The sequence below is a fragment of the Telopea speciosissima genome, chromosome 2, assembly GCF_018873765.1.
Source record: "Telopea speciosissima isolate NSW1024214 ecotype Mountain lineage chromosome 2, Tspe_v1, whole genome shotgun sequence".
NCBI lineage: Eukaryota > Viridiplantae > Streptophyta > Magnoliopsida > Proteales > Proteaceae > Telopea > Telopea speciosissima.
Window position 1 is genome coordinate 58,388,901 of NC_057917.1, and position 23,164 is coordinate 58,412,064.

The following is a 23,164-nucleotide window of genomic DNA, read 5'->3' on the forward strand; positions in this document are numbered from 1 at the left end:
GAACCAATGGAGAATGATATTATTGAGTTTGAACTTCGAACTATGAGATACAACATGTGGATGTGGTATTGTTGAGTTTGGACTATGAGATACAACAAGAGGCCACATCCACATGACATTTATCCAACAATTGGAATGGCCAAATCAGCTGACCCTAGTCCGATGACTGAGTGAATACAAAAGCAAAAAGTTCATTACATGGTAAATCATACAATTGAGGTGGGCCACAAAATTTGACGTGTGAACAACTCAAGGAGAACCCAATCTATCTGATTTTCAGGATCATATAAATAGCCCCCATTTTGCTACCTACCTCTTGGGTGACTGATGCCTATGTAGGGGTGTCGTAGGAACCTCCACCGAACAAAAGTGAGAATAATAAAACAAAACAAAAATTGCTCAACCCGCAGCCAGTAATGCCGCCAAAATAGGATACCTTCTATTGCAATTTCTTCAGTTTTCTGCCTCGCAAGCCATTCCAAAATGCAGTTGCACTCACAACTTTCTTCCCAGGAAGCTGAAGTTCCAACACCTGATTTGGTTGCCACAGTGCCGAAATTAGCAGGAGCCATGAAATAGATCTAGTAAGCGTTGTCCCTGATTGCCCAAACCTCAACCCATTTTTCTTTTTCCGTTATTACATTCAGCGGGATTGCATCGAGGACATTCAGGACATCAGAAGCTGGCCTTGTCCAATTCTTTGTCTGTCCTGGACATCTAACAACATAAATAATGACAGAAAATGACAGCTCTTACCTCAAGAGCAGATTTCCCACCGCTTGGAAACACCAATGCACCTCCGACAAAATTCACACTATCCTCATCACCATCCTGAATATAGCTATGGCTGCGAACTCTTGTGGTGATAATTTTAAGCTCTAGGATACTTTGCTGACCATTGCTGCTGTCAAGAGCGCAAACTTTGGCTCTAGTACCAGGCCAACCTGCAAATGCCCGAACCTATAGAGGTGGTTTTTAGTGATTATGCGGGAAATCAAATTAAGAAGAGAGCTCACCTTGTTGTGTAGAACTAAGGCATCTTCATTGAAGCATAGCCATGACTCCTCAGGTGTAAGCTGCAAAAGAAAACACTTGCTTTTGGGTCATTTTATATCTATCACAAGAAAAGACGTGTTGTCTAGAAGATCATCCAGCCAACCCCATTAAATTTAGGCAAGTGTATGGTGCACAAACAAGCCTGCCAAATATTTGGCTTCATCCTTTTACCAATCCCCATACTGATCGAGTTGATCCTAAATACAAGATCAGACAAATTGTCTTCATGCAAACTACAAACTATTAAAATGGTTGTAACTTGATTAGTAAAGGATTGGAGACACAGAAAGGCTGCTATTTCCTTCCTTCTAGGTTCTATTCATTTAGGGCAATTAGGGGGCTGAATCCTCTGAAGTTGCGACAGTTGTATTTGACGGACATTTCTTGGATGGCAATAATGAAGATGCAGAATATTACATTAGAACAGAAGATTGCAAATGCAGTAGGCACATTCAAGACTACAGCAGCTGTGTTCTGAGCCATCCAAAGCCCATCATCTATGACCAAACCAGGGTTTATAAATGAGAAACCCATCTAACTATTTAGCTGACGCGACTCCTATTATTTACAACTCGTGGATACATGGTTCGGTAGTCAGTGTACAGAAAATTCTGTAACAACTGGAAATCCAATGCCCTCTCCTTCCCTCCTGCAGATCAGCAGCCTCATACGAAACCCTAATGACTGAAACACATGAAAAGAAGGCCTAATCTGTGCCATGATAATCCTGAGGAAGCCAGCACCCAAGCCATAGCCAAAAGCAATAATCTACTTTGCAAATAAGCCAGAAAGTTTTTTGATAATTTTATGGACCTAAAGGTATTACTTCTTATCAACCACTAATTACCTCCGAAAACCACTTGGCAATCCCTAATCAAATCATCCATTATATTTCTAGACAACTCCCACACCAAGGTCAAGAAATAAAAGAATACAAGTGTTACACTTCAGAGGAAATTTTCAGGAAATTTCCACCGCCAAAGAAGAAACATATGCCTTCAACAATTTTCAGAAGATGAAACTCTAAGTGTAAAAGTAGATTCAGCACTCTCCGTTGTCTATTTCAACCAATAATTATTTATCTCAATGTTAGTTGCCATTAATGAAAGGTCTTCTATTCTGATGCTCATGTTTCCAAGCCTAGGTGTTCTCTTTTCATTTATTTCCAAGTTTGAGGGGAGTAAATAGTTCTTGCAATCCCTAAACTTGACAAAAAAATATTGAGCAAACAATGAAAATATTGTGTTGCAGTATTGCTAGTAGGCAGCACCACAATCACCACCCTAAGAACAATGGAGAGATGGACTTCAACAAGGTCATAGAAAAAAATTGACAGATATCTCTATAAATGCAGTTGCTTACATATTCAGGAAACAAGCTTATTCAACCCTCTCCTTAGCTGCATTATATGACCCATGGTGAATTTCGATAAGATGTGAACACTAAAGCCACCTCCTAAGATAAAAAGCAATTTTCAATAATACAACATTCAATCTCCAACAAATGAGTAATAAGAATATTAACCAGCGAGTTTCTTTCAGTCTTCACATAGAGCCCAAATGCATAAACAGATAAACAGGATTCATTTCTAAGTAAATGTTATTATTTAATTGACATCCAAAAAAGCTTTAAAAAGGGGAAATGTCACATCCTTCTGATGAGAATGTTCTCAGGTGAGGATCATTGTACACTCCTTGAGACTCATGCTTGAGAGTCTCAAGGACCACTGAATGATATGGACCTATGGATGATGAAGGCTGCTTCCATGGAACACCAATCTTTTTCCTTTAAAAAGTGCTATTGAGAAATTCAAATAGATACTTTATTGTTGGAATATGCAATCCAGAATACCGTGGGGGTATTCTGGTCCTTTTGGGGTTAGTTTATTTATTATGTTATTAGGTACAGTCAGCTATGTGGGTTTTAGTCCCACATCTCCTAATTTAGTCTCTTTGTATTTTCCCCTCTATTATAAATAGAGGTGCTTACCTATCAATTAATTAACTCAAGCATTACAAACAATTCTTCTTCTATCTTCTCTTCTTTCTCAAGTTACTGGTTACAGGTCCTAGGTTTTCTACATGGTATCAGAGACGTCGTAACCAATGATTGATTCTCTTCTGGTTTGCAGTTTTAAGAGTCGTTTCAAAGTTCTCCAATTTATGGAGAAACCCTAGTTCATAGAAAGAAAAGAAGAACTAGGGTTTCCTACCCATTTAATCTCTATCGATTTTTTTTTAATCTTCCACGGTCGTTTGTTGGTCTTCACGGGTTCACGCTGCAGATTTATTCAGTGGATATTTCTGGAATCCTTTCTGGTATCGCTACTGCTATCGTTTCTGGTTTTCTGGAGTCGATTGGATTCCTGGTATGATGGCTTGACCTGGAGGTGTTTCCAAATAGGATTTCTGCCTCTGTTTTTGAAAGTGGGTTGGTATACACCCTCTTCTCTCATGCTATTTTTCTGCCATTGATCGAGTTTCGGGCAGAAGACGACACTGCAGATTTGTGATATTATTGCCATAGTTGTCACGGCGTCACGGCGATCCAAGTCGGTGGAGGGGTGTCACGTCGATATATCGACATGTCGCCCGCCATGGCAATGTCGACCATGTTTTATTTTTTATTTTCTCTATTTTTAATGTGTTAATAGATGTATACTCAAGCCATGTTTTATTTTTTCTCTATTGTTTCTCAAGTTTTAAGAAGAAAATTCAGAAATCGAAGAAGAAATCGAAGAGGGAAAGAAGACAGGAAGAAGAAATCGAAGAGGGAAAGAAGACAGGAAGAAGAAATCGAAGAAGAAATTGAAAGAAATTGAAGAGGGAAAGAAGAAATCGAAGAGGGAAGAAGAAATCGAAGAGGGAAGAAGAAATCGAAGACAGGAAGAAGAAATCGAAGAGGGTCGCCATGGCGTAGGTCGCCATGCAGCCCTCTCCAGCGCCAGGACGCCATGACAACTATGATTATTGCCCTGGTTTGCTGCTGTGCAATCGAACTCTGGTTTCCTGCTGTGCAATTTCTGTCTGGTTGAAGAATCCTGCTGTTGATTTCTGATATTTGTGGAATCAAATTCTGCTTTGATTGCTGCTGTTGATTTGTTTCTGTTTCCCTGTTTTCGACTGCTAGTCTGCCAAGGAAGAAGACACATCGCTGGTTTTGTGAGGAATCTTCTCTTTTCTCGCAAAGGGGGTGCTGATTGCGTGAAGAGGAGACCCGATATTTCAGAATGGGTTTCCTTTTATGAGTTGGTATCGATTTGAACTACCAGAGCCTTCTGAAATGATATTGGTATGATCGATTCCCAGGTTCTGTCTCTGGTTCCAGCTGAAGATGGGAGACCACTGCTATTCTTCGATTTTCAGGTTTTTTTATTACGAATGGGTTTCTTTTTGAGTTGGTTTTCCTGCCATTTGTTTGCTTTATTGGTTCCGTGACTGTCAAGGATAAGAAGACAGTCACGTTACCTTCTTGTCTCCTTATGTCCATATCTTTTTAAAGTTAGTTTTCCTCTTTAGCCCCTCACTTCTTAAGTTAATCTCCTTATGTCCATATTTTACCATGCATTCCAAGTATGTCCCCCATTTATAAATCTAATTCCCTACATGACCCATTACTTTCTTATTTATCAGGGGCCCCTTGCATAATTCTGGTTATTTACGGAACTGCCATTAATTTTTCATACATTCCCCTATTTGACTACCCAATTGACCCTTGAAAATTCTGGTTTATTACCAGTTTGCCCTTTGGCTTGGTTTGTATTTAAAAATGGATTTCCACCAAATTACAGCCATGCCATCATTTTTATCCAACGCCGTTTCCTTTCAATAATTCTAATTCCTTTCATATCCCATACCTTTGGCATATACCCATAACCCCTTTGGAAGTTAATGGTATTCTCTAATTTGCCATTTCTTCCTTTTTTTTTCCATTACCCTTGGCACCTCTTGGAAAAATCTGGAATATTATGTTTTTGCCCTATTTCTTACATCATCTCTGTTATGTCCACGTGTACTACACGTGAGGGGGGGATTATGTACAGTACACCTACAGACATTGCAGAACGCAGAACTTGCAGGAACATTGGTACAAAACATAGAACATCAGTTTTCTCCACCATTGCCATTGGGTATCATTCGTTATTGGGTTGAGTTTGCCGTAAGGGGGAGATTGAAGTATTGAAGATATTTGGTTGTTGCCTATTTGAGGACTTTCAGTTGGGTTGATACAATTTTTTCCCGCTGCCTGATTCAGTTTGTTTCCGCTGCTTGCTGCTCTAGTTATTTCACTTCAAGATTCTGTGTCACTATGACAATCTGAGATTCATCACTGGATAGCTATTGAAAATCATTGAAAACTGCCTTTTTTGGAAGACATTCCAGTCCCGGTTTGTTGATCATGCCTGTCCAAGTTTTGAAGATCTTTTTTTTTCAAGTTCTTGAAGGTTTATTTGAGAGATGCGTTCATATGTCAAGCCAGATTCTGCTGCACCTTAGTTTTTTTCCCATTTTGTTCAAGTTGGGCATTAGTACATTGTATGCGCCAACTTGAGGGGGAGTGTTAGCATTATTAGGAGTTCTTTTTTTCTTTAGTTCAAGCTGGATCTTCTTTATTTACTTATTTGTATAATCCAGCTTGAGGGGGAGTGTTGGAATATGCAATTCAGAATACCATGGGGGTATTCTGGTCCTTTTGGGGTTAGTTTATTTATTATGTTATTAGGTACAGTCGGCTATGTGGGTTTTAGTCCCACATCGCCTAGTTTAGTCTCTTTGTAAATTCCCCTCTATTATAAATAGAGGGGCTTACCTATCAATTAATTAACTCAAGCATTACAATCAATTCTTCTTCTATCTTCTCTTCTCTCTCAAGTTACTGGTTACAGGTCCTAGGTTTTCTACATTTATCATTGTTTTATTTTAGTTTTGATGACAAAGTAACTCTATGTGTGTGACAGACGACAGTGTGGTAGATATGTAATGAAAGAATGTATTGTAAAATATACAATCATGTGCTTTAATCATGTAAAATAAAAATGGAGAATTATGAGCATGTATGATTGACACCACACAGCTCCAGGCTCCCCAAACCCAACCATGTATGCAAGCAACTCTAGTGTGAACTTGTAAAGAAGAGAAATTATAGAGGAAATGAGAAATCAAAATGCACAGGTAATGCTAGCACAAATTTCACCCAACCCTCTCCCTCGTGCGGTGTGCAACATGCCTGCAACTTCAATAGGAAGACAGAGACATGGGATACCTTAGGAGCCAAAGTAGCCTTAGAGTCGTCTTGGGGTTGGGCCTTCACCATTGCAGATCCATCAAATATCGAGGATAGTTCATGTATCAAAAGTTTAGATCCTAAATAATTAAAGATAACATCACTCATCAGAAATGACGTTAAAAACAAAGAAATAATAGCAAAGCAATGAAGTCAAGGGGGGCAATACTATCTGTTTAGAACGAAAGTAGAGCAAATAGAAAGCAGTAATGATGAACATAAGCGTCATGGATACAACAAATGGAACTCCACTATTTTGATGAAGGTCACTGTAAAGATTACAAGCCAAAGAAGTTCAGCTGACTGAGAATAACCAGCAACAGTAATTAGTTTAAACAAATTAGATCTTTCAAAAACTAACAACAAACACCCCAATGGTATGGACGAAAGTTATGGGACTCCAGAAGTCAACTGCATCAGGAAATTCGAGCATAAGAAATTTCAACTGGATAATTCTGGAAGATTATGGTAACCTAAGATTAAGGAAATTGAAGAATGCAGCACACAGAAAATAACCTACGTACAGGATTAGGTGCAGTTGCCAGTTATCAACCTCTAAATATACCAGCTCCTGTTTCTAAGCAATGGTTACCAGATTATGGTCCAGCTATGTCGTTTTCTTGCATTTATACAACAACAACAAACTCAGCCTTATCCCAACTTAATGGGGTCGGCTACATGGATCCAACAAAACAATAAAACAAATGTCTAAAAAAGAAAAGGGGGATGAAGAGATGGCCAAACAAGGACGGGGGAGGAGATGAGAAATGAGAAAAAGGAAACATCACAAATGAAAGATGGAAAATAACGGCAAAATACAATATGAAATATGAAAGTAAGAGGAAGGAGGCACAGCCCAGCAAGTAAGGAGAATCACAGCTAAATGGGGTCTGCAACATAATTCACTACAGAACCACTAGCTTTTAAAACATTAGTGTGAAGTTATTGATATCATTCCAAAATAAAATCTTTGACCTTGAAGATAAAATAAAATTACATAAAAAGTGAAAAATATATATATATATAACTTAAAATACAAAAGTATAGGAAAAAGCAGCTGACCAACTATTCTATGTCCCTGTCATCTTACCAATAAATTGTTATTCCACCAAGAAAATGGAAAGGTAATTTGGTTAAAGATAGGTCTGGTATATTCAAATATATCGATATACATAAAGAGATACAGATGCTAAACCTGTACCATGTCCAAAACAAAAATTATTTTCTTCAATAAAGCTGATTTTTTAATGGAGTTTCTTCATATTACCAGAACTGATTCCATTCCTAATATATGGCTGGTATGGAGAAAATGTATCAAGAAACCTGCAACAGATCAACATCTTGCTGTCTCTGTTGATTGATTAGGGCAGAAGATTTTTATATCAGCTGTGCATGCTAATTTCTTTCGAGCACGTAGAAGAGAATTATGGCTTGATCAACATTCTCTTAATATCACCTCTGAACCTTGGATGGTTATCGGTGACTTCAATGCAACTTTATTCTCTCATGAAAAAAGGGTCCAGGTGCTTTCAGTTTGGATTCGGCTGAGGAATTTGAGCTATGATTGATGCTTGCTCTCTTTTTCCTATTTTTTCTCATGATAAAAAATATACTTGGTCTAATAATCGAAAGAATGCTAATGTTTCTGCAGTTCTTGACAGAAGTTTCTGTAATAGTGCTTGGTTATCTTTCTTTCATGATTGTTCTCAAAAGGTTCTTCCCAGAGCAGCGTCGGATCATTCAGCCGTTGTGATTATTTTGGAAGCACTTCCCAAACCAAAAAATTTTCCTTTCAGATTTCACAAATTCTGGATGGATCACAATGATTTTCTTCAGGTTGTTTTTTATTCTTGGCACGTTCCTATTGTGGGTTCTCCAATTTTTGATTCTCACAAAAGTTAAAACATCAAAACATGGTCCAGAGAAGCATTTACAAATATTGATAATGATATTAAGGGCAGGCCTTGGTGCAACGGTAAGGTTGCTCCATTGTGACTAGGAAGGAGGTAACAGGTTCGAGTCTGGAAACAGCCTCTCTGCGAAAGCAGGGGAAAGTCTGCGTACATTATGACCCTCCCCAGACCCCGCAGTGGCTGGAGCCTCGTGCACTGTGTACACCCTTATTATTATTATGTTAAAACTTCAAAGCTGATCCTGGAAGATATTCAGGAAACAATGGAACCTGTATGCATCAATGACACTCTATTTGATATGGAGTTGGAGGCAACAGAAAAGTACATGAAAGCTCTTGAAGTTCAAGAAAAACTTATGGGCAGAGAAGTCTCGTACCAAATGGTTGAAGTGTGGCGACAGAAATTCCAAGTTCTTTCATCAATCCGCCAAATTTCGAAGATCCAAGAACCTGATTCATTCTATCAAGAAACCTGATGGCTCTTTCTTAATTGATCAAACACAGATCGGCTCTTATGTTACTGAGTATTTTGAGAGCTTCCACAAAGCTAATCCTTGTGTTCAACATACTGAGCTTCATTCTTGCATCCCAGCTATTATTGATCAGGTAGATTCTTTATCTCTTGATGGGGCCCTTCTTCAGATGAAATTAAAAGTGCAGTTTGGGACTTAGATCCAGACAGCTCTCAAGGACCAGATGGGTTTTCAGGTGCTTTCTTTCGTGGTTGCTGGCATATTGTGGAGAATGATATGTGTTGTGTAGTTAAATTATTTTTCATTTCTGGTATTATGCCTAAAGGAGTAAACAATAATTTCATTACTCATCCCTAAGGTTGAAGGAGCATTTTCTCTAGACAGATTCCATCCCATATGCATGGGAATTTTTTTTGCAAATTTATTACTAAAATCTTGTCTATGAGACTTATTCCACTTCTTCCTAGAATTATTTCAGAAGAACAGGGTGCTTTTCAGAAAGGAAAATCACCAAAGTAACCGAGGAGATATTGGTCTTAAACTTGATATTCGAAAAGCTTTTGACACTCCCTCTTGGGACTTTCTATTTGCTGTTCTGAGGAAATTCGGTTTCAGTGAAAAGTGGATAAACTGGCTACATCAGATATTCCTATCAACTCGGATTTCCATTCTACTTAATGGGGGGCTTGTAGGGTTTTTTGGTGTTGAGAGTGGATTACGTCAAGGCGATCCTATTTCTCCAATTCTATTCATCATTGCCGAAGATGTTTTATGCAGAGGCCTAAGCTCCTTGGTTGCTGAAAAGAAAATTCTGCCATTAAGAGGTCCACGTGGTACCTCTGTTCCTGCACATCTTCTATTTGCAGATGATCTCTTTATCTTTATGAATGGCTCTATTAGCTTAGTCAGGAATCTCAAGGACTTCCTAATTCCTATTGATGTATCAAGAATATTCTGGGCAACATACCAACCTTGAAAAAACGCAAGCATTTTTTGGGAAATATCAATCCTTCATGAAGACATCAAATTTCAGAAGCTATTGGTGTTCTTGCAGATTCCCAACTCTTTATCTTGGAGTGGAAATCTTCAAAGGTAGAGTCAAAAAGGACCCTTTACTACCTCTCATGGATAAAATCAAAGGTAGATTGATTGAGATGCCTTGTATCTCTCTCACATAGTATTTGTTTCAAAGCAGTCATTTTGGGAGTTGCATCTCCTCCCCCTTCTATGAAAGTTTCAAAGCACCTGCACCACCCATCAGTCGCTGCCCCTACCCCTGCCCCCATCATGTTGTCTGCCTGAGGAATCATTTTCCACCAAGATTGTCATGATGCCTATTTTTTCTTTCTCCTATTGGGGATATTGACTGTTGAGCAAGGGTTTTAACAAGGCCCCTCCACTGCCTACTCATCTTGTTAAGATCTATGGACTTGACAAGATCATTGCCAGTCAAGAAACCGAGAAAGGATGGGGGGTGCTCCCGGGAGTTGAGGAGAGAGAGAGAGATGTATAGCTCTCCCTAAAAGATGTGATTAGAGGTGAATTTACAAATTTTATCTCTTCACTTCAATTAACCAAAACGATTCATAAGGATATATAAAAAGATAGTGAAGTGAACTGCTTCACTCTATAGTGACAAATAGAAGGACCCAAAAAGAAAAAATTAAAACAAGCACATTTTATAATATTTGATAAGTTTTGCAATTCCTCCAGGACAATAGAAAATTTACGGCATTATTACATAAAGCAAGAAGTAGAAATTCGAATACAAGGGATATATAGGCCACTTCTATACTGACAAATAAAATAATTAAAATACACACCTTCATTAAAAAGCAATTCAAGTAACTCTGGTGCCTGCATGTCAAGCATCCAACAACATTGAATATAAAAATTTAGTTGAGAGCCAATGTTTTTTATATCAGAAATATCTTTACCCTTAAACCAAATACAGAAATTTCTACGATATATTTGAAACGCCAAGACTGAAGCTGAAATAGGAAACAAAACACTAAAACATTCTGCATTCAGATGATTAAGCTAATTGCTTCAAATAAATGAAGTAAAAAAAAAAAACTAATACCAAATTTATTCATTTTTTATATAGCACAGTCTAGTCAATTGAACCATGGCTAGATGGTTTCCTACTGTGTGTATCATTTCAGGTCTTTAGATCTAGTGGTTCAAGCTGTAGAAAACATACACATGCACACACAGATGCATAAGGACACTGGAAGCATACTTCACATACACACACACACACATATCATATATTTGCACGGTGGCTTAAGATCTGTACTGCATCAATAGTGAGAGATTAGAAATTGTTCATTTCCCGACAGCAAGAATATGACTAGCAATGGGTATGCATTTACCCACCTTATCCTACCCTAGTATGGAGTCTAAGGGGAAGGATTTCTTACCCTATAAGAAAATAGGTTGCATAAGGATAAGGGGTTCTTTCCCTCCCCCTTTAACCCAGGAAACAAATAGGTAATTTGGAAACCATAGTCTCATACCCATACTTACCCAAGTATTCATAATTCATAGGCTACAAGCCCAAAAGTCCCAATTTAAAATTCCCATTTCCCAAGCCCAAAAAATCTGAAACACTACCCAAACTTACCATTAATGATGCTTTACCTGCTTTATCAGTTTACCCATTAAGTACTTGGAATTTTCACCCATATACTACAGCACATGTTGAGGGAGAGTAAGGGTTAAAGACCTCCTACATCCTTAAAGTGTACGGATAAGGCCATTATCTGACCCTACCCCACCTGTTGCCACCCCTAAACAAGATCAACTTTTGACAAGAGAGAGAGAAGGTGCTGCAACCACCATGCAGTCCAGTGGTTCAATCCAGCCAGTCTTCAGTACCTTTAATTAATGAACGTTAAGATAAAAGAAATTTTTGTTTGTGACCCATATAGTTATTTACTCCATGGTCATCTGAATACACTTAGCATCAAGTCCCTAAGTCTGTCTGTTCACCAAAATACTTCGTGGGGTAAAGTAATTACATTGTTCATTTTGAGATATTTCAATGAAGACTTAATGATCTAGATTTTGCTTTGTAAAGAAGCCAGTTTTAGGTTGGTATTTAAGAAGTTAGAGAATGAATTTAAATTAAAGGAAATCACAAAATCATAGGCAAAACAATCCCTCAAGGCCCCTGATCGACTCTCATGTTAGTCTAATTCCCAAGATAGCTTAGCTACTTCTCTCAGATTGCACGTTTTCCCCCAATAAAAAAAAATAATTTAGATAGCTATGAGAAGCATAATCCGAGAACTCGCGAGATCTCGGCGAGTTTCTCGGTTTTTTGAGAAATTGAGACGAGATGGAATACGATATTAAAAAGTACAAGATCTTGCCGAGATCTCGGGTTGACCCATAAAATGACCCATCTACCAATTTATTTACTTACAATCACAGGCTCAGGATGATGACATGTGTATGAACACCATACTTGTAATTTTCGGAAGCATGAGTATAGATACTACTAGTGAGCGATAGTCGTGGCATTCATCTCAGCCTCATCATGACTATGTGATGCAGATCCTAGCCTCCTCGAATTGAAGAAGCCACCCTAAACCTAGGGTTTTAGTAGGAGCCTTAGTTTAGTTTATTTCAGCTCTATACTTAGTTTTTATTTTGTGTTTTTAATTGAACCAGTTTAAATTGGTTGCATCCAATTGGTTCAATTGGTCTAATTTAAGTAAAGTGATCCTATTGGCTAAGAGCTTCTTATATCCTATTGACTAGTAGGGAATCTTCTTTTATTTTAAGTAGGTAAGTTGTTTTTAAGTCATTAGGGGTAGATAAGTCTTTTTCTTTAAGTTTTTAAGTTGTTTTTAAATTGGTCCACCTCTCCACGATTTAAGTGAGAGATTTTATTTGTAATAGAGTTAGGAATAAGGCCTTTGGCCTCTTATTTAATAAGAATCGTGGGAGAGACTCCCCCCACCTATTATGCTTTAAAAAATTTTGTTTCTCTATGCTGCTGCTTGCTCTTTGAGAGTGTTCCTTGTGGGTAATATCAAGGAGCCCTTGTGAATCATATCAAGGGTGAGGGCTGGTGGGCTCCGGTGACTCCTTGCATCTTGTAGATCGAGAGGTCCTTCTTCTTCTTCAATCAAGTTTCTCCAAGCTGCCATTGAAGAACCTGCATATTCCAGTAAGTATTTTACAGTTTATTCATCCCTTTCTTCTCCTAATCCTCTACAGCCTACCCTAACATCCCCCCTTCTATTTTATTTGAATTTTCTGAACCCTAGTTCACTTACAGCCTTAACCATCCATTAAAATCCATCCAATTTTTAATCATGGCATCCTTGCATCCATCCCTACACTCGATCTCAGTTGCAGCCTCAACTGTCCATTAAAAAACCCTAATTCCCTCCATCACCATTAAGACCTAAAACCCTAAAGCTTACCTAGACCTAACCAGCCTACAGAATCTAACCCTATTACACTCGAACCTTCCCCATACTGCCCTTATCACTCGGCCAGAACCCCTGTCCAGAATTCCCCCTCCCAACCCTAAATTGATCTCTTTTCCTAAAACCTAAAACCCGAAACCCTAACCCTAGAATTTCAGAATTTTAATTTTCTATTTAAACCTAGTTAAAACCTATATCATTAGCTTCCTTTTGACCTGCACATCATTACTAAATAATACCCTAGCTCCAACTCCTAGTCCCAACCCTAATTCTGCCCTAATTAGCCTAAGCTGTCCCAATCGGCCAGCCTTTGTGTGACCCCGTTACCCTGGCTCCTAGTGGGATTACTCCTACCTAGGACTACATCAACTTGGTATCAGAGCCATGGCTGAACATGGCACCCCTAGTGTGGACCCCACACAACCACCCCCACTCAATTCCCTTGCTGCAATTATGACTATGCTGCAGAAGATTTCAACAGACCAACAAGCTCTTGGTAATCGAATGACAGCAATGGAACAAAGGCAAGCTATGCCTCTTGTAAGCAACCCTCTATATGTAGAGGAGGATAGATTCCAAGTGCATTCTGAAGTGCACGGAACTCTGGGAAGGGATGAATATCGCAGAGATCATCCCAGACGTCACAGGGACCATAGAGATCATTCCAGACACGACAGGGATTACAGGGACCAACGTAGACCTGACAAAGATGACTACAGAGAAGACAGGGACAGAATTACAGAAGCACCTCGAAGACCTAACTTTGAGGAATAAATGAGATCCTACTTCACTGGAGATGAAGCTACTAATAGGAGGCACGATACACAAAAGGTCAAACTAGAGCTAAAGGAGTATAATGGGCATGGTGATCCACAAGTATTCACCTACTAATTGGGAGGATATGAAGTATGATTTGAAAGAGAAATACTTGCCCAGACATTACAGAGCCCAGATGCAAGATCAACTTAACTCCCTACGGCAAGGGACTATGACTGTAGCTGAGTACATGCAGCAGTTCGATGCTCTTTCTTCTCGTACTGACACCAGCGAATATAATACTCAGATGCTATCTCGATTTCGGTTGGGATTGAGATCAGACATTATTAAAGCTATTGGAGTTGTTGACGTTCTGGACATCAAGGACTGTTTCAAGAAGGCATTGAAAGCTGAAGAATTATTGGCTGGAAATAGAAGATTTGATTCCTCCATTGAAAGTACCAACATAACTTTGTCAGCATTTAAGTCTACTACCACTGGTCACAATCGAGCTGGAAATTCTACTGCTGGTTCTACTAGATCAGGCTACTCTGTTGGTACGTCTTCCCGCTCTACAACCCCTCCACGTGCTGATCATAAAGGTAAAGCTCCCATGGACAGCAATGAACCCCACAAGTGTTTCCACTGCAATGAGCTTGGGCACTATGCCAAAGATTGCCCACAAAAACATAAACCTGTTAATGTGGCTGCCAAGGTAGAGGAAACCCCTGAAGGGCACGATGAGCAAGGTATATATGCACTACCCCATGATAAGGGTGTCAATTTGGGACCGGAACCGGGAACCGTCCCAATACCGTCCAGCTAAAACCCGGTACCGGACCGTCCCATTAGTAAATGGGACAGTACTGGTATCTGATTTTGGTACCGAATGATAAATGGGACAGGACGGTTTTGGGACGGGATTCCCAACGGTACTAGTACCGAAATACCAATTAGGTATCGGATGGTACCGAAACTACTAGTACCGTCTAAAAATAAAGAGTATATAAGAACTTTTTTAAAAAAAGAAAAAGAAAAAGAGGGTATAAGAATTACGACTCATTAGGGTTTCAGTAATTGCCTTTTGAATACGAAGAGGAACAACAGGTCAACAGTCGTAGCTTGAAGTCTCTCCTCACATAACCTGCTATAGTGCTACTCCCTCTTCCCTCGATCAACTACATCTACCGGGTTCTTCCTTTTTGCACTTGTACTTTGTACCATACTTCCATGTGACACGTGCGATAAATAGAGTTTTGTTTGGGATAATCAAAGAGGAAACACAACAGGATTCTTCTATTTTGTAGGACTTCTCTAGATTTAAAAAAATGAGAAACTTATTACATGTGATCTTATGGAGTTTGAAGAAGTAAAACTATGATTTTATAATTTAAGTTGCTTTACAAAGAGCAGTAGACAACTTAGATTTCATGATAGTGAAAAAATTCTACAACACTAATAAACCCGCCTTGTTAGAAGCAATTAAACTTCTCTTTTTTTCTACAGTGCCTAGAACCGTTTAAGAATCGGTACCGTCCCATCCCGCTAGTAATCGGGACTGGGATCTAGATTTGGTTCCGTTAACTAAATGGGACGGTACTGGGATTGGCACTTTTGATACCGGTACCGTCACGTCCCAAATACCGGGAACCGTCCCAATTGACACCCTTACCCCATGATAGTGATGAAGACTTAGAATGTTACCTTGAAGATATAAATGGTGGTGCTCGAGGTGTCCATATGATTGCGCTAGTTCTCATGGATGATGTGGTTGATTGTGACGAGGTAATTGGGAACATTTCACAGGGACACAATGACAAGCAAGTTGCTGTTCTTGAAGAAGTGGGGCTGAATGAGAAGGTTATCAATATTGAAGACCCTATGGAGGTTGAACACATTGACTTTGTGATGCCCCCTTGGTTCTTCGAAGAGAAGGCCCCACGACTTGAAGACCATATTCGCACTGTTCTAACCTCAACAGAATTCTGCCAGGGAAGTATTGAAGCTGCTGCCCACATGTTGCTTCCTCCTCCTCATCACAAGGTTCATGGACGAGTTTCTTCACACAAGCATAGTACTTGAACTCCCACTCATGATATCAACAAGCTCAGCCCCAAGTTGCCAGAGTGTTGCATGGATTTCACCCATTCATCAGAGATGAATGTTTCTAAGTCGGGGAGAGTTGATGCAGATCCTAGCCTCCTCGAATTGAAGAAGCCACCCTAAACCTAGGGTTTTAGTAGGAGCCTTAGTTTAGTTTATTTCAGCTCTATACTTAGTTTTTATTTTGTGTTTTTAATTGAACCGATTTAAATTGGTTGCATCCAATTGGTTCAATTGGTCTAATTTAAGTGAAGTGATCCTATTGGCTAAGAGCTTTTTATATCCTATTGGCTAGTAGGGAATCTTCTTTTATTTTAAGTAGTTAAGTTGTTTTTAAGTCATTAGGAGTAGATAAGTCTTTTTCTTTAAGTTTTTAAGTTGTTTTTAAATTGGTCCATCTCTCCACGATTTAAGTGAGAGATTTGATTTGTAATAGAGTTAGAAATAAGGCCTTTGGCCTCTTATTTAATAAGAATCGTGGGAGGGGCTCCCCCCACCTATTATGCTTTAAAAAATTTCTTTTCTCTATGCTGCTGCCATGATTGCTGCTGCTTGCTCTTTGAGAGTGTTCCTTGTGGGTAATATCAAGGAGCCCTTGTGAGTCATATCAAGGGTGAGGGCTGGTGGACTCCGGCGACTCCTTGCATCTTGTAGATCGGGAGGTCCTTCTTCTTCTTCAATCAAGTTTCTCCAAGCTGCCATTGAAGAACCTACATATTCCAGTAAGTATTTTACAGTTTATTCATCCCCTTCTTCTCCTAATCCTCTACAGCCTACCCTAACATCCCCCCTTCTATTTTATTTGAATTTTCTGAACCCTAGTTCACTTTCAGCCTTAACCATCCATTAAAATCCATCCCATTTTTAATCACGGCATCCTTGCATCCATCCCTACACTCGATCTCAGTTGCAGCCTCAACTGTCCATTAAAAAACCCTAATTCCCTCCATCACCATTAAGACCTAAAACCCTAAAGCTTACCTAGACCTAACCAGCCTACAGAATCTAACCCTATTACACTCGAACCTTCCCCATACTGCCCTTATCACTCGGCCAGAACCCCTGTCCAGAATTCCCCCTCCCAACCCTAAATTGATCTCTTTTCCTGAAACCTACAACCCGAAACCCTAACCCTAGAATTTCAGAATTTTAATTTTCTGTTTAAACCTAGTTAAAACCTATATCATTAGCTTCCTTTTGACCTGCACATCATTACGAAATAAAACCCTAGCTCCAACTCCTAGTCCTAACCCTAATTCTGCCCTAATTAGCCTAAGCTGTCCCAATCGGCCAGCATTTGTGTGTGACCCCGTTACCCTGGCTCCTAGTGGGATTACTCCTACCCAGGACTACATCACTATGATTATGGCCAGGAGAGCACCGGTTCCGAATATAGTGGCTATGGTCAGTTTGGGCAGTTACATAGGGAGTTGGAATATGTTGATGACAACACTTATATGAGTGTTGTGGCAAACTATGTGCAAAACTACAACAACACTATGACATGGGAATTCTATGTGGATATGGTTAGGACTGAATACATTAACATATCATATTTTATGTAACATTTGTTTAAAGGTTGATGTATTGTACACTTTAATATTTCTAATGCTTATTTAAGTTGTTTTACATTAATGAATGTTTTGATTGTTTTCTATTACTAAACTATGTGTAGAGTAAGGTATTTTAGTACGTTGTCGCCTAACAACCTATGGTCCGAAGTGAAACTCATATTTGGACTTTATTTCTGCAAAATCTGATAATGCCATTGTGTTTAAATGGCCTAAAATATGCTGAATACCAAGTTTCAGACCCAAACTAGGTCTAAAACCCACCGAGTTGAGGCTTCGAGTCGGGAAAAAAAAAATGCACCAACTCGGCAAGATCTCGCCGAGATCTCAACTCGACTAGATCTCGCCGAGATCTCAACTCGACTCGGTTTTTCCAAGGGTCGAGTTGGTACCGAGTTCCAAGTTCTCGAACCATGATGAGAAGTTAAGAAGACTTCAGCTGTCTAAATGGCAGAGCAGAATGTCGACGCCTCCGAACATAGCTTCTAAACTTCTAATTAAAGCTTCCCACCCCAAAGCCCAGGCATGCATTAAAGAAAAAAAACATAAATTACGAGCAGTGCATTTTAGTGCTCAAATCAACTCAATTCTGGTAAACTCTTACAAAGAGTTCAGGGCATATTACTAGCATGTCTTAGTTATCTGACCTCAGGATGATATTGTGCTCACATTAATTCAAAACATGGATTAAATTCAATACCTTTATATGATCATCAACTTCTACTTTTTCAGAGGCAATGACTGGTCCTGCATCCAGGGCACGAACTGTGAATGCAAGTGATACTCCTGTTTCTTTAATGCCATCCTAGCCCAGAAAGTAGAGGCAATGGTATAAATTATTAAGAGAATGATTACATAAGTAAGCATTTGGAATGAACACATCTTGGTTAAAAATCTTAAAAGGATAAAGAACCTGCAATGCTCTTTGAACAGGAGCAGCTCCACGGTAGAGAGGCAGCAGACTTGGGTGTATATTGACTGTACCTGAGACAACGAAGTTTGAACCAACAGACAGGAAGAAATTCTCCTCAGGATAAAACTAACCATTTAAATGAAAAGAGATAATAAATAACATCTGTCAGCATATTTCCCAGATTAGTTGCTTTGCAATAAAGGATACCAAAATGAAAAGATATAGGATCCAAATAAACTACAAGATATAGGATCCTAATAAGCTATAAGAAAATTAATATTACGATTAGACTAATAATGATTACCAATGATAACAAATTAACCAATCATAAGAACAATTCAAAGAAAAAAAAAAGTGGTAAATCAATTAAAAAAATTAGATTATTCATTGATGAGGATCAAAACCAATCCCAATCCTAAGAATATGAACTGTTGCGATGGTTGAAATCATTCCAATGGCTGGAGCAACTATACAATTTGAGAACTCAACAATTTTTGCCATTCATGCCATTAGCCCTAGACACCACAGATTATCTACTAACTATTATTTGGTTAACGAAATATTGCGCTAACTATCTGAAGTATCTTGATCCTTATAATGCACTAGTTTACCCATGCAGATGACATATGAAAAATATTGCTGATGAACTCATATCAAGTACAGATCAGTGTCTCCTCAATAAAGTACATTAGGAAGGTGTTTTGAGAGTTTAAAAGTATTTAAAAATCAGAAGAAATGGACATGGACACATCGTTGATCAGATTGATTCTATCATTTGACTGGTCATATATGATTTCATAACCCATCAACCTTTTCAACTTATAACTAATGTTTGTAGCTTGATACCCGAGATCAGCTAGCAACTTTAATATGCCTAGTCCTCTATTGGTTAAGCAGTTAAACCCTTTCAAAAGATTGCATTAGCCATGAAGCTTACAGGTAGACCACGTCATTTGTGATTGTTGGGGTTGTGTCTTATGTTATGTAGGGCCCACATAGTTATTATTAGGCTAGTATATGTTTTACCAGGTCTGTTCTGAGTCCATTAAATGTTCAAAGGTAAAATTGTAATTGTGTGGGAGTCAAGGTTTCTAGGGTCCATAATTTTTTGCCTCTTTGGGGAAACCTTCGAGGGATTAGACCAAACAATGAAGTGTAGAAAAATATAATATTTTCTGGTTAATAGAAAATTTTGAAATATAGTATTTTCTGGTTAATAGAAAATTTTGGTTCTCTCGGGTAGAAGTAGGCAGTTACCCCGATTAGTGATAAGCTTCGAGAATGTCGTCTAAAGGTGGTTTGGCCATGTGCAACGGAGGCCTGGGGATGCCCCAATAAGGGGGAGTGATCAGATTCCGATTGAAGGCGCTAAAAGAGCTAGGGGCAGGCCTAAAATGACCATAAGTGAGGTTGTGAAGAATGACATCCATAGTCTGGGTATTGTGCCAACTATGACTTCAGATAGAGCCTACTAGAGGGCAAGGATCCACGTTGTTGACACCATGTAGCTGGGATTTTTCCTGATTTTATGGGCTATCCTCTTTCCTCTTACTTTAATTTTTCATTTTCCATTTCTCACTTTGTTATCTCATTCCTTCTTTTTCTTTTCTTTGAGGACCTCAGTTTTTCCCTACGTTGTTTTGAAAGGATCCATGTAGCCGACACCATTTAGTTGGGATAAGGCTGAGTTGTTGTTGTTGGGTAGATGTAGACATTCGTGTTGAACCACAATAAATTTCTTGTGCCTGTGCATGATATTCTGCGTTGTTTTTTTTTTTTTTTTTTTTGGTGTTTGTGTTTGCGCTCACGTCACAACAGTGGTTTGGGCTGATAATACCTTAGCTAATCTAAGGCTGAGTTTTAATGTTTCTTCAACCACTTGGAGTGAGGCCCATAGATGATAAAATTCCCCATCTCAAGCTGCATGTTAAGCACCATTAACAACTGTTAAGTCAAGATATGTAGAAAGAAAAACTGCATGGTTGAACTAATTATTGAATGGATTTACTGTTTAAGCCTTCACTAACCAAAACTCGGCTAACTCAGATGGCATCAAACTCAAAGGAATGCCTGAACTCATTTGTCGATCTGATTCTGGCCAATCCGGTTCATCCGATCCTCGTAAAGAGACTCGGGTTAGCGCATTAAAAGTTAAAACACCAATTCCGGGACACATTCAAATAGTCAGCAACAGATAAATACAAAATAAGCAAGTTTTGCCTTAAACGAGTATTGCAGTCCATCAAAAGAGTGTAAAGGTATCACAAGCTCAACTTTTCAACTCACCCAATAGTGGAATCTTCAGAAACTTGCTAGGTAAAATATTCCCATATGCTGCTGTAACACAAAGGTGTGGCTGCAAAGCTCTCAAATTGGACAAGAATGTTTCCTGCATGATATTTACAAGCAATGATGCTCTTCATGAACAAAACATATGCACAAAATACCAAATAGCTAATTGCATAGAAATAAATAAACACGACAGAGTATTCATCTAAAAGAAGCTTGGTGGTGGATGACGTTCAAACAACAATTAGAGTTGAAGCTCTCACTATAAAGTTGTTGAACATCCTCATAGTCTAGTCAATGGAGAGGCTGTCATGCATCATAGAGGTCAGTGGAGGGAAAAAATGTTTGTAATCATTCTTATAAGGCTCAGCAAAGACTCTGAATAAGGAAAATACAGAAGGATATAAAAATGCAAAGAATAGAATCTTAGAGAAGTGGTAGATGAGGCTGAAGTTAAGGCCATGAAAACTTCTAGTCTTTTACCCTAAGTGCCAAGGAGCTGAGGGAGATATAAACAGAGTATCCGGAAACAGGGAGGGAAAAACATATCACTCGAGGAAAAAGCCTTATTGAAAGATGAGGAGATTAAGAAGGCAGGTTGAACTATTACCATAATATATGTTGTAGGTGAATAAATGGCAATTATCCGCACAGTGGACAACCTAGACATTATAGCCTATGATTACTCAAGAACATTTAATGGAGGAAGATCCTTCATCGGCTAATAAAGTTTCACAGACCAGCAGATTCAACACTCAAAATGTATTAGTCAATTACCTCTCCAGCTCGTTCAGGTGTCAAAATGAGGTCATGTGGGAAACCTCTATCATTAGCACGCTGTGCCACAGGTGAAGGCAGCACCTTTCTCCCTCTCTCTCTTCCAGAAGGTGGCTGTGTTACAATTGCTGCAACCTAAATTGAATCAACTAAGAATTCAAATATCACTGTTTCACTCTAAATTCGTCTATTAATCAAATCATCTTAAGAACAATTAATAGTCTTTACAGAGTAATTTTTTAGCTCAGTAGGCTCAAAAGCATAATAATAGAGGATGGAAAACCATAAAGATTCAAAACATCAGGGGGCTCAAATATATGAGAATTTCTGAGGGGGAAAGATACAGCTAGACTCTTTTTTTTTTTTTGCTCATATTCCAAATCAAAGCCTCCATTATGATGGTGACTGAGAAACTTATGTACCCAACGAAACAAATATCTTCTCTGGAATGCCAAAAACAGCTCAGGTAATATTCCAAGATTTTTTAAAATTGATACAAACCCGTAATTAAAAATCCGAATAACCATCTGAAATTCATGTAGCCGTGACATTGATTAAAAAATATCGAGGAAATCTTGTCGGTCAGATACCCAAATTGCGATTGCAGGTGCTGAAGTAAATGCAAAGGGCTAACACCAATGGAGATGAAACCCCATACCTGAAACATGGAGTCGGGAGCTGTAGATGCATCGAGAAGGGCGTCGAGAACTGATGCAGAGACCTGTAATGTAGCCGTTAAGACCAATTACGGAAAGATTGAAGGAGAATGAGAAAGAGAAGGAGAGAGTACCTGAGGAGAACCCATGAAGACAAGCTGCTTCTTCTTGTGTGTGGGGTTGAGAGAAGAAGAAGCTCCATTGATACAACAAAACCGTCGAAGCATCAACGCAGAATGCATCTTTCGGTGGCAGCTTCACCTTCCTCTGGCGTTCAATTATCCATTCAGGTCTAGTATACCCAGGAAGAAGACACCGATGCACGAGCGAAAAAGAGTATCTTCAATGTTTATTTACCAGCTTGCCCATAAAGATGCTTTTCTTTACCCGCTTACTGGATCTAAAGGTGTGCGTGCAATCAGGGTTTTAAAGGGCGGAATTGGGATCCTAATCTGTCCGGCGGATTCCGATCCGACTCGACCACAATCAGTTAGAAATTGGTCGGGATATTCTGGCCTAACCCAAAGGATCCGGTTCATTTCCAGGGAGCTCAGCGCCTAGTGCCCAAGGAGAGAATCCAACGGCTGGGTTGTGCCACACACATCCCGAAGGCTGACTAGCACATCCAAGCGCATGCCAGTCGGCCATCGAGATGTGTGCGGCACAGCCCAATCGTTGGTCCCCCTAAGCACTCCCTGGGCATTGTACTCCCTAGAGAGGAGCTCGAGGCAACCCAAGAAATGCGGTATCAATCGGCAATTTATTTTTTATAAAGAAAATAAAGGGATAAATATGCGTATCCTCCTGTAATGCACCCAATATTCCTCGTACCCCCTAAGCTTCTAATAAGTCCACGTACCACCCCTGCTTTATCCCCTTAATGTCATTTAAGTCCACACCAGGTATTAAATGCTATAAAATGACCAAACT

General features: G+C 39.1%; 1 protein-coding gene across 2 annotated transcripts; it reads right to left on the reverse strand.

Moving 5' to 3' along the window:
* Positions 1-266: 266 nt before the first annotated feature.
* LOC122652035 (methionyl-tRNA formyltransferase) lies at positions 267-22,584 on the reverse strand. 2 transcript variants are annotated; one of them, XM_043845664.1, is made up of 11 exons: positions 22,369-22,583; positions 22,237-22,299; positions 21,579-21,713; positions 20,799-20,901; positions 18,513-18,583; positions 18,300-18,404; positions 10,548-10,581; positions 6,319-6,419; positions 1,017-1,076; positions 757-960; positions 267-532 (listed from the first exon to the last, which is right to left on the reverse strand). In XM_043845664.1, exons 1-11 carry the CDS (start codon positions 22,474-22,476, stop codon positions 440-442), a joined length of 1,077 nt encoding a protein of 358 aa, XP_043701599.1. In that variant the 5' UTR covers positions 22,477-22,583; the 3' UTR covers positions 267-439. The 2 variants fall into 2 exon arrangements, with proteins under 2 accessions (XP_043701599.1, XP_043701600.1); XM_043845665.1 differs by lacking the exon at positions 21,579-21,713 and having other exon boundaries at positions 22,369-22,584.
* Positions 22,585-23,164: the final 580 nt, after the last annotated feature.

Bases quoted from the DNA above. Each gene is read 5' to 3' on its own strand.
- LOC122652035 (XM_043845664.1), bottom strand. From the start codon at position 22,476: ATGCATTCTGCGTTGATGCTTCGACGGTTTTGTTGTATCAATGGAGCT. The intron at 21,714-22,236 runs GTATGGGGTTTC...GATTCAATTTAG, and splicing joins CTCCCGACTCCATGTTTCAG to GTTGCAGCAATTGTAACACA. The intron at 1,077-6,318 runs GTATCCCATGTC...TTTCTTTTGCAG, and splicing joins AGGCTACTTTGGCTCCTAAG to CTTACACCTGAGGAGTCATG.